Source organism: Rhagoletis pomonella, unplaced genomic scaffold (assembly GCF_013731165.1).
Source record: "Rhagoletis pomonella isolate Grant_MI unplaced genomic scaffold, Rhpom_1.0 Rhpom_scaffold_00002, whole genome shotgun sequence".
Classification (NCBI taxonomy): Eukaryota; Metazoa; Arthropoda; class Insecta; order Diptera; family Tephritidae; genus Rhagoletis; species Rhagoletis pomonella.
Window position 1 is genome coordinate 16,230,755 of NW_023458556.1, and position 10,604 is coordinate 16,241,358.

General features: G+C 36.1%; 2 protein-coding genes across 2 annotated transcripts in view; one reads left to right on the top strand and one right to left on the bottom strand.

Annotated features, from left to right (window-relative positions):
• Positions 1 to 10,604, bottom strand: part of LOC118733152 (cuticle protein 21.3) — a 147,834-nt gene that overhangs the window by 48,354 nt on the left and 88,876 nt on the right. The window lies entirely within an intron of this gene.
• LOC118733153 (lipase member I-like) lies at positions 5,411 to 8,628 on the top strand. The gene is made up of 5 exons (XM_036462414.1): positions 5,411 to 5,740; positions 5,821 to 5,983; positions 7,414 to 7,859; positions 7,940 to 8,140; positions 8,278 to 8,628. Exons 1-5 carry the CDS (start codon positions 5,602 to 5,604, stop codon positions 8,496 to 8,498), a joined length of 1,170 nt encoding a protein of 389 aa, XP_036318307.1. The 5' UTR covers positions 5,411 to 5,601; the 3' UTR covers positions 8,499 to 8,628.

Consider the following 10,604-nt stretch of genomic DNA (forward strand, 5'->3'; position numbering starts at 1 on the left):
TGTATAAACGGATGTGTTTCCACAACAGTCACCCCAAATAAATCGTTACACTGCATTGTTATTCCCTCAATTTATGTTGTTTTATCGCGGTTAAATTTTATTTTTAAATATATTTTTTTTTATTTTAATTTTATTTTGTAAAATAATATTTTTCACTTTCCCTACGCAAACACGCATTCATCTTTGTTTTGCATTCTCATGTATGTAATGTACTTTTTGCTTGTGCAAATTTTAACGAAATTGTCGAATAAAGATAATGCTACTGCTATGGAGAAGGTCAAGGTTGTGTTGGTTTTATTTTTACAGTTTTTTGTTTTTGGTTGAAATATACATTTTTTTGTGGTTTCTGGGTGGTTGCCATGACTTAGAGGAAGCTGTATGTATATGATTTAAGCTTGAATTACATTCATATTCCTTGAACTTTGTATGCCTCTCTCGTTGGCCTTGTTTAGCTTTACAAGTTCAGTGATTCGCATTAGAAGCTAACAACATCGGCCTGCATGTTTGGTAAGAAGAAAGGTGTTTTTTTAATATTTTGTATGGCGTTTATTTATTTAGACTGAATCCATATTTGACGTGCTGATGGATCGTCGTATTTCTTTCCCTTCGGGATTGTTTCAAACAAAAACTTTTGATGTGGTTAAAATAAATTTTGACACAAAACCAGTGACCGAGCATAACAGTTATTGATGAAAATTGTCATTGAAAAATTTACTATGAAGTAATTGTTCTACAACTGAGTAAAACATACCAATCGATTTCTTTTTTCATCGAGAATCACATTTAAAAAAAATTGTATTTGTGATTTTTATGCAAAATTAAAAAACAAACAAAACAACTATTTTTGAATGTTATTTTATAAATCCAAAATAACAATTATTTTTGGTTTTACTCTACATAATCTTCTAATAACAGTTATATTTGATTTTTATATTAAATGTCTTAGAAAACAATTACCGAAGACTTTTATTTATAAAAGTCATCAATAAAAATCAGTCAGTGACTTTTACTTTTAAAAGTCATTAATATAAATCAGTCACCGACTTCTATTTTTTAAGTCATACGTCTTTATCATTTTTCGCAGTAAAGAAGGTGTTGGAGAAAACAAGTTTACTACGATTTATACAAATGACTTTTATAAGTATGATTTAAAAAATAAAAGTCAGTGACTGATTTATATTGATGACTTTGAAAAGTAAAAGTCACTGACTGATTTTTATTTATAACCTTTATAAATAAAAGTTTTCAATAACTGTTATCTAAGACATTTATTTTAAAAATCAAAAGTAACTGTTTGCAGATTATTTAGATCAAAAGCAAAAATACTTGTTATTTTTTATTTATAAAATCAAAATCAGAAATAACTGTTATTTAAAGAGTAATTAAATACAAGTAAAAAATTGCTGTTTTTTTTTAATAAAAGTTGTAACTGTTTCGGTCCCTGCACAAAAAAACCGCCGAGTTGTAGATTAACATAATTTATTTAAGTTATGTTATATCATGTTTTATTTATTTATTTTTGAATATCCACTATTTATAAATCTGTATTTTTTACATTTAGCAATTAAATTATCTTATCCCCAAATTTTCTAACGGCATGTGTGGAACGCAATAGCGGTCAACCCTCGGCAGGCAATGGCAAACCTCCGACAGCATTTCAGCCGTGAAAAACGGCTTCTTATAAAAATGCCGTTCGGAGTCGGCGTAAAACTGTAGGTCCCTCCTCTTTGTGTGACAACATCAAGGCGCACGACAAAAATCGTAGAAGAACCTCGACCAAAGACTAACATATTGTATGCGCGCCAATCTATTATTATCATTAAGTATGCAATGCGCCCAGTTACTTAGTTAGTTAGTTAGTTAATTCTTGCGTGTAACAGAAGAGACGACGCAACCTGAAAGATCTTTTTCTCGGAGCGGAGAAGAACTTGGCTTCACTTCGTATTTCTAAATGGCGTCTGATGGCACAGAAGAGAAAAAACTTGTGTTGCCTTTTTAGACTCGCCCAATATAAAAGGCAGTACATGCTCCGTTTGATCGGAGACACATTACCTCTAAGTTTTTCGATAAAAAAAGTACAGAATCGGCAACGATCAATACGAAGAAGGTAAAGTCGTTCCCACGACAGTCGGGTCTACGTAACCGGAACGACCCAGATTTATATCTGGCCAAGGACTGTCACTCCAGCAACACTCCACAAAAAGTCTTTGGGGAATTTGTATGCTGCTACAACAACAACAACAACAAGGTAAAGTGCAGTTTTCTCGAGTGCCTGTTACATTTAACTTACCTTTAAACACATCGACGTCCCCAAATAATAACAAGCAATCCTAGTGAAACAATCTTGTTTTATTTGCACTGAAGGAAAACATTATCGGACAGAATAATAATTTGTCTCACCTAAGTAGTTTTTACGACCAGGTGGCAAAGCAAACAAAATAGCTATTTTCAGCAACTAATAAAAATGACATTTGTTATGTAGAACTAATAACGATGAGCCAACATGCAAGATATAAAGCGGAATAGTGAGAAGCTGTAGAAAATATTAGTTTAATATTGTGGAAGATGCCACACAGTTGACGCAAAATTGCTAACATCATTGCCGGCATTAGTTACGGCTTCAAAATAATCTACTGCATTGTCATCATCCATCATGCTTATTGCTTGGCTGTGCGCTTCATGGAGACAAGTGGGCTAGGATGGAAGACGCTTCAGTGCATTCAGTGCAATGAGGAAAAATGTGCGTGTTATAAATACATACATATATAGGTATGTAAGCTTGCTAAATATGTATGTATTCTTGTATTTATGAGCAAATACTTTGAGGCGGAGGCGAGTCTACGCGATTATCTACGCTCACTTGCACCACCCACCTCACATTGTAGTGTGTTAAAAATAAGTCCTTGCTGCTAGAGTAGGAAAATTTAAAACACGCAGGTTACTGATATACACTCAAAACATTTGGAGTACCTACTTTAGTAAGTTAATGGTTTTGATTTCCATTGAATCTCAGCTTTGGCCATCCAAGCGTAAAACAGATTTTTATTTTTGTAAATACGTGGGGGTGGATATGAATGTTGGAAACTGTTTGGTTGATACCAAATGATTGTAAATACTAAATACACACATATTTACATATATGTATACATGTGTGCTTCAATGGAAATATTTGGAAAATTGATTGACAGAAGCTGGTTACATCCTAGCAATGTGTCGCCTCTGCTGCTGTGTTATATCTACGGCTCCAAACCAGTTGCTAGATCTGACTAAATCTAAAGTGACTTAGTATAATGCGGAAGCGTCGATATGTATAAGTAGTTATCACTTAATATTTCTTTCAATTTCAATGAGAAGTATTAAATGAAAAATAACGAACGATTTGGATGCCCTTTGGCTGAATTTTATAACATACTAGCCGGCCTCGTTTGCGCGAGGCTTCACCAATAATTACTGTGGCTCAATTTTAAGAATAATTCATAATAATTTTTTAATCTAAAAATGCTCGCTTTAGGGCAGAGGTTCCCAAACTTGCTTTTCGCGTAGACGCCTTTCAAAACTTTACTTATTTCGGTGGACCTCCCCTGCTGCCTTTCTAACATATTCCCTAAGCTCATCAAAAACTGTGAAGATTAGATCTAACGATAAAAATTTGCATCGTGGGTGAGTTCCGAAACTAAATTCGGAGTGGCAAAAATAAAAATAAAATATTTTCTTGCGTTCTATTTATTAAAATAATGTGACTACACATTTGCAGTTTACAAAAAAAAAAAAACAGTGCTCGTAAAGCCATGAAATTGTTATCTCTCCTCACTTGTTCGGCTCGCTCCTGAATTTGCATGTGACGTATTTGCAAAATAGTTTATTTGTGTTGATGGCATCGTTTTTATTTTTATCGCTCCGAATTTTTGAAGTGAAGCGAAAAATATTCATCACTCACATTTTTAAAACACACACCTTGAAACACATAAAACCACAAAGCTTCTTACGCCAAACTTTAAATTCAGAAACTCACAAAAGAGAAAAACCGAATCTAGAAAAATCGACTTAAATAGAGGGCTGGCCAATCAATGCCTTAAGTGCAACTTGGCTGTTACTGCAGACCACGTTGTCTATGGCTCTGGGGATTGCAAATACTTCAGCTGGAAGACCGAAGCATATTCCGTAAGAGAAAAGTGAAGTTTATCTCAAGTCCCTGCCGCCAGAAATTTCCGCCTCGCCACACTCAGTGTTACACACCAACAACCGTTTCTCTTTTGTTTGCAGGTGGCCTTTAAGACCTCCCCCGCGTACGAAGACACAAAGTAACGCTAAGTGCAGCAGTGCGTGAAGAGCTCTATACACCACCCAAAAAAAAATTAAAGTTAAATAAAGAGGCTATCAAGCAACCATTTTGGTTCTTTACTATCGAAACCAGATACCTTTGTTGTGGTGGGACCCCTGGGGGTCACTTTGGGAATCACTGCTTTAGGGGAACATATCGCACACAATCTTCAAAAGTGACACAACTCACACGTTCGTCAGAAAAGGCGAAAAACTATTTCGCAGCACATGCTAATCATATGGACAAGGGAGAAAAAAATTTGCTCCAGATTTTACTTAAAGGTAAATAAAGGCTCTGTGTACATTTTTAGTGCATTATTTCAAAAATGTCAAATTTTGAGTTGTGTCACTTTTGAAGGTCGTGTGCGATATTTTGAATAAATTTACAGCTCTTACTAATTTGGTGGAGTTCAAAAACGTCAAAAATTTTATAATTTGGTGAAACATCCTAATGCAATCCCTTAATTATATACATACGTATGTTTGTATGTATGTATGTACTTATCGCATTTATCACTTCATATCCCTTTTAATGCAAAAAATTTAACTGAGTCAGGCGTATCTCCCTCCTCCTTTCTACTCTGAAGAGTCATACAAATTTTGTATATACATACATGCCGCTTAATTGCAGATTTTAGTAAATGAGTAATATGAAATACAATGCACACACTCACAATGTAAACTTTCCAGTTTCAGTTCAAGTATTTAACAAAAGCCAAATTATGTATACAGATTTTAAAGGGCCTGACTAATTAATTCGCACGAAAAAAAGGTAGACAGCAACGATCAACAGGTATGTATGTAATTCGCGCATGCTTTTGCTTACCTGTGGTTACATACATACTTACATACATACATACATATATGCATGTCTCATCAGCAATGATAATTTTTTATTCATTTATTTATTTATTTTTTTGATGATTACAAGAAAAAGCAATGACATTGTCGCTGTTGTTAATGCAAGTTAACAAACCAAAAGAGCACACACCCACTTAAATAAACAAACAAACAAACCGGCATGCGCGCGTACATCTGTATGAGCAAATTGTTACAAGTGTATATCTACAAACATGACATGATAACCACTAAACGCTCGAGGCCACTCACCACTATTCAATAACATCTCATACTTGAAATCAGTTGAGGAACTTCATTGTGATCGCTACGAGCGGGCGAGCGCATTTCCTGGTGATTGATTGGCTTGAGCTCTGTTTTTTAGTAACTTTAATTCAAATTAAGTTTATAGACAACTTTTAAGTTAATGCTTTCTTTGCGGTAATGTACAATTCGGTGGCTTGCATTTGCAATATTATACATCCGTGCCGTAATGAAATCTCCGGTACTTTCATCTTGTTCCAATGGATTTTAGCGGGCATTGCGGCTATTGTTAAAGTGATACGGCCAGTTTGGTGGATTTGTAAGTAAATGCAGCGTATGTACTATTTACATATATTTAGTAATTAAGTTTAATGATTAAACATCATTGCGCACACACAGTTGGAGTACGCTCGCATGTGCCACTGAGAGATGAGGATTACAATACAACTTGGTTGTATATGGCGAATGGGGATGGCGAGGCTGAATTGGCCTATTTGCTAGAACCACCGCCGGAAATTGAACGCACTATGCCGATGTTTGTGCAGTTCGAGTACTATGGCAGGTAAATACGAGCTAATATGTGGTGATTTTATTTTCGTTATAATTATCGAAACATTAATCGATAACGATATTTAAATGTTTATCGATGTGTTATTTTTGATGAAATGTTTAGTATTATTGAAACTGCGATTGTCCCTGTATTTATCGGTTTTGAGAACGTTATGGTTATAGATAAAAAATTTCGATAAATTTAAGCATATAGTTATCGGAATGATCGGCATAAGGTATAGTAATAATTATAATGTTATGGCGCTTAAACTTTAGCTAAGTGTTTGGCCGTGCTTCTCCTCCAATTAGTGCAAATAGGTTTTACGACTAACTACTCAGCCACGACGACTCATTTCTAAAAGCGCTCTGCTTTTAAATGGGTCGTAGGACATTCCAAACTGTCAAGAAGTCATAAATGATCCTATACAGTTGCACCTCTGTCTAGCTTTCGAGTAATAGATTTCCGTAATTCTGCCTGCGTGGAAAACACTCAGTCCGGAACCGCACCTCGCTAGTTCTACCGCTTTCTCGCTTCCGTGAATGTACCGATGCCTCGGTGCTCATTTTAGGGCAATTTCGTATTGATCAGAAATCGAGGCCAGCTCTCTCCTACAGTCATCCACTAGTTGAGATTGAATAGATGTAGAAGAGAGTGCCTAAATAGGCGCTGAGCAATCTCAGAAGATATTCACTATCGCTCTTGCGGTTACATTCTCATTAATGTACCTTACTGCTGCCTTAATTACAAACGTTACGCCCTGCATTGTCTAGTAGGCGAAGGGATAGCGCCTCTGATTCGTTCGTTATGACATGTTGCCTTCTTTCCTGAGACCAGTTACGTCGGCTCGGGAATTCCGTGATATGTTTTAAAGAGGATAGAGTGCGTTTAAGATGGAACTATGCCCGAAAGGTATTTTCCTTCAGATTCCCAAGGCACGCGCTGTTAGCTGCAGAGTTTTCGATAAATACATCTATCGGTAATAAACCGATCAGAGTATTTAGAAAATCCATTGGATGGAATCTTATTGCACTCATTACGCCGCTGACTTTTAAATTGCGCTTAGATTTTCAACTATGTAAACCTTAGTATGAGTCGGCCACCAAACCACCGCTCCATGGTTTTTATCTAACATTCTCCTGTCTTCATGGAGAGCCACCGAGGCTTTTCTTAAACACTCTGCAATGTTCAGCTTTCAATTACGTTTGCGGTCCTGAATAATTCAAAGAAATGTTATTTCAGTGGGTCCGGGATTAATTAATCTCCAGTATACCCGTATGAGACTAGTTGCGACTAATTAATGCCCAATTGTACTCGATTTAGACTAATCCCGGAATATTCTCTTTAGAGATCAAACAATTTTTTGCTAGGCTCCTATTAGCATTCAATTCGCTTTAATATTCATATTCATCTTGATAATTCTATTTTGAAATAAACTCTTTCAGTCATCAATCGCTGACACCTTTTATCAGCAACATCTCAATTGAGCAATTCAGCGATACAGTTGGACGTCATCCTCAAGCCCACGATGATGAATGGGGAGAGCTACTGGCTGAATTTAAGCCCGAATTGGATACGAAAATGTTAGTACATGGCTGGAAAGCGAACACGCAAAGTCGTTCTATACAATTGATACGCGACGCCTACAATCGACGTGGCAATATCAATGTGTTTGCCATTAATTGGCGCGATCAAGCGGATAGTATTTACTATTTGAAGCCAGCACGGTATTCGATTCATGTTGGTCGCGCTGTGTCGCGTCTCATTGACCTGCTGGTCGAGAAGCACTATGCCGATCCACAGCGCATACACTTGATCGGTCATAGTCTGGGCGCGCATATTATGGGTTACGCTGGTTCATTTGCCAGATACAGAGTTGGACGCATCACAGGTATGCCGGTTGCACTTTATCTCGCCTTGTAAAGAGTTTCAATATACATATGTACATATTTATGTTTTTCAACATCACAGGTCTTGATCCCGCTCGTCCAGCCTTCGAGAATTGCATTGGTCCGGAAAATCATTTGGATGCAACTGATGCCGAGTTCGTTGATATTATACATAGCTGTGCTGGCATTTTGGGTTTCCAGAAACCGATTGGCTCAGTCGATTTCTATCCGAATGGCGGCCGCGCGCCTCAACCCGGTTGCTCTGAGTTGGCAAAGATTTTTAGTAAGTAGCTACAAAGATTTACTTACTTAGGTTTGAGTTCAATGCTGTACAAAGTACATTATCCAAATTTTAATGTAAATTAGTAAGCAGCAAATTTTTAATTTAATAAAAAAACTTTTTTTTTTTCTTCTTTTAAGCTGGCTGCAGTCACGGCCGTGCTAGTGAATACTTCGCCGAGTCAGTTCACAGCGACAAGGGTTTCTATGCCAGTGCCTGCAACTCCCTGGATGATATGAAGGGGAAAAATTGTAGCGGAAAACGCATACTAATGGGCGATCCGGTACCGTTGCATGCAAGTGGCGTATACTTTGTGAAAACAGCAGACAAACCCAGCTTTGCATTGGGTGCGAATTCGTGATGGATGTACTAGCACCGTATGCACATACACTTGTGGTCCGCTGATTAAGTTAAGTGACATTTTGACCAGTTTTGGGTTTTTTTTTATTTTCTTTATTTTATGTTTATAAGTTTTTTTATACAAGTTTAGCACATTATATAAACAGCGCCACATAAATTCACATTTAAACTGAAATTGAAAACTTTTTTTTTGTAATTTTTAGAAAAGTTTTAGGTATGCAGATTTATATCCCGTTAAGTTTTGGTAGGTTGATTTTTAATGATTCTGTTTGCTCACGGTGCTAGGAATTTTTCTCCATATAAAAGTCATTGTCGAGCATACTTTATATGGGAGAAAATGTTCAACACCGTCAGCTGAAAAAATTAGCACTTTAACCCGCATAAATTTAATGGGCTACAAAACTATGTACCTTAAATATTTCTAAATTTTTTTTAAATTAAAAGTAAACAATTTGTGGTTGTAATTGTTATGCCGAATTTCCACTAGGAATTCAAATGACAAAAAATATATGCCAGTTAAAAAAATGCCACGTGTAAATGAACTTAACGACAATTTTTTTAATTTAATGACTTTATCATTTGTCATTTTTGCCATTTAGTGCCTAGTGGAAATCCAGCATTAGTTTGTTTAATTTTTATAATTTGTGTGCGAAGTTTGAAATGTAGATTTATGTGGCATTGGTTATGCAATTTGCTAAACTTTTATAAGCAATAAATTGTTAAAAGAAAAGTAGGCAAAACTGGTCGAAATGTCAATAAATTTAATCAGCTGACCACAAGGCTACATACATATGTATCTTCACATGGTATAAATTGTAAAAATAATGAAGTCGGTTAAAAATAAATCAGTGCACACAAAACCAGGGTACGAAAATAAACTATATTGTACGTTACTATTTCGTTTCGTTTATTACTTCAACAGTTCGGTACAATACGAAAACAAAACGGCTGAGTTCACTTTGGCGATAGTACACTACAGTAGTTTAGTAGTTACAGACGAAACAACAAACGAAATGAATCGTGCAGAGAAAAATATATATATGTATGTACACATATCCAATAACTAAACACAAAACAAATAGCTGCAATGAATAAAAAAATAAAAATGTTTTTTAATTGAATTGGATATGAAAATTTACAGAAAAAAATATTTTTCACGTAACTGAAACATTTGTGATATCACCCTATGGCACAATTGTCACAAACGAAAAGCAAACGTTTCTAGTTGGGGAAAATGACAGTGAATCTTACAAATTGTTTCTGACTATGTACAAAACTGTACAAAACCACAAATGATATGATGATCGATGAGCAAATGGGAATTGTCTCGTACAGTTTATTTTCGTACTCTGCACAAAACGAAAAATGTAAATCCGAAAGTGCCGCGATACTTTTTTTTATCAACCCAAGGCGGCAAATCCGCAAAATCTAATACATAAATAAATTCTCGTGTCACGGTGTTTGTGGTCGCACTCCTCCGAAACGGCTCGACCGATTTTTATGAAAATATTTGCGTATATTTGGTAGGTACGAGAATAGGTCGTAAAAACTAATTCATACCGCTAGTAAAGGGGGCGTGGCACTTCCCATGCAAAACGAATTTTTCATACTGAACATCTCGGGAAGTGTTCATGGTAGAGTACTTGAACTTGGTATGTAGATACATATATGAATGCAATCACATACTCATTAAAAAGTGGATGTTATTAGAAAAGCAAGGAAGCGCGCCGCCTTCCGAAGCTACAGCAACTTCTACGTATCTTTGTATGTATGTATATGTAACAATTCTGTGCGTGTGTTCGTGAGTGAACCGATTTTGTCCAAATTTTTTTGTCTCTCTGGATTTTTGGGTCTCTGGATAGTTTAGATTTACAGTTTGATCCGCCAAGTGGCTCGGGAGTCGAATTATTACTAAAAAATCGTGTTATGTTTCTTACGAAAATCATCAAGTGAGAAAAAAATGCCGTGAATGTCCGATTACATCGACATGCTGAACCACTGACTATGTCGAAATCCCGAATGTTCCGATTGGCATAATGGACTTGATTTGCCAATATTACTATGCGTTTAAGGCGCATTGGGGGACCTCAGGATTGAGCCATTGACC

Excerpts from the sequence above, each read along its gene's own strand:
- LOC118733153 (XM_036462414.1), top strand. The coding sequence starts at position 5,602 with ATGTACAATTCGGTGGCTTGCATTTGCAATATTATACATCCGTGCCGT. Across the intron at positions 5,741-5,820 it reads ACGGCCAGTTTGGTGGATTT|TTGGAGTACGCTCGCATGTG; the intron begins GTAAGTAAATGC and ends GCGCACACACAG. Across the intron at positions 5,984-7,413 it reads CAGTTCGAGTACTATGGCAG|TCATCAATCGCTGACACCTT; the intron begins GTAAATACGAGC and ends AAACTCTTTCAG.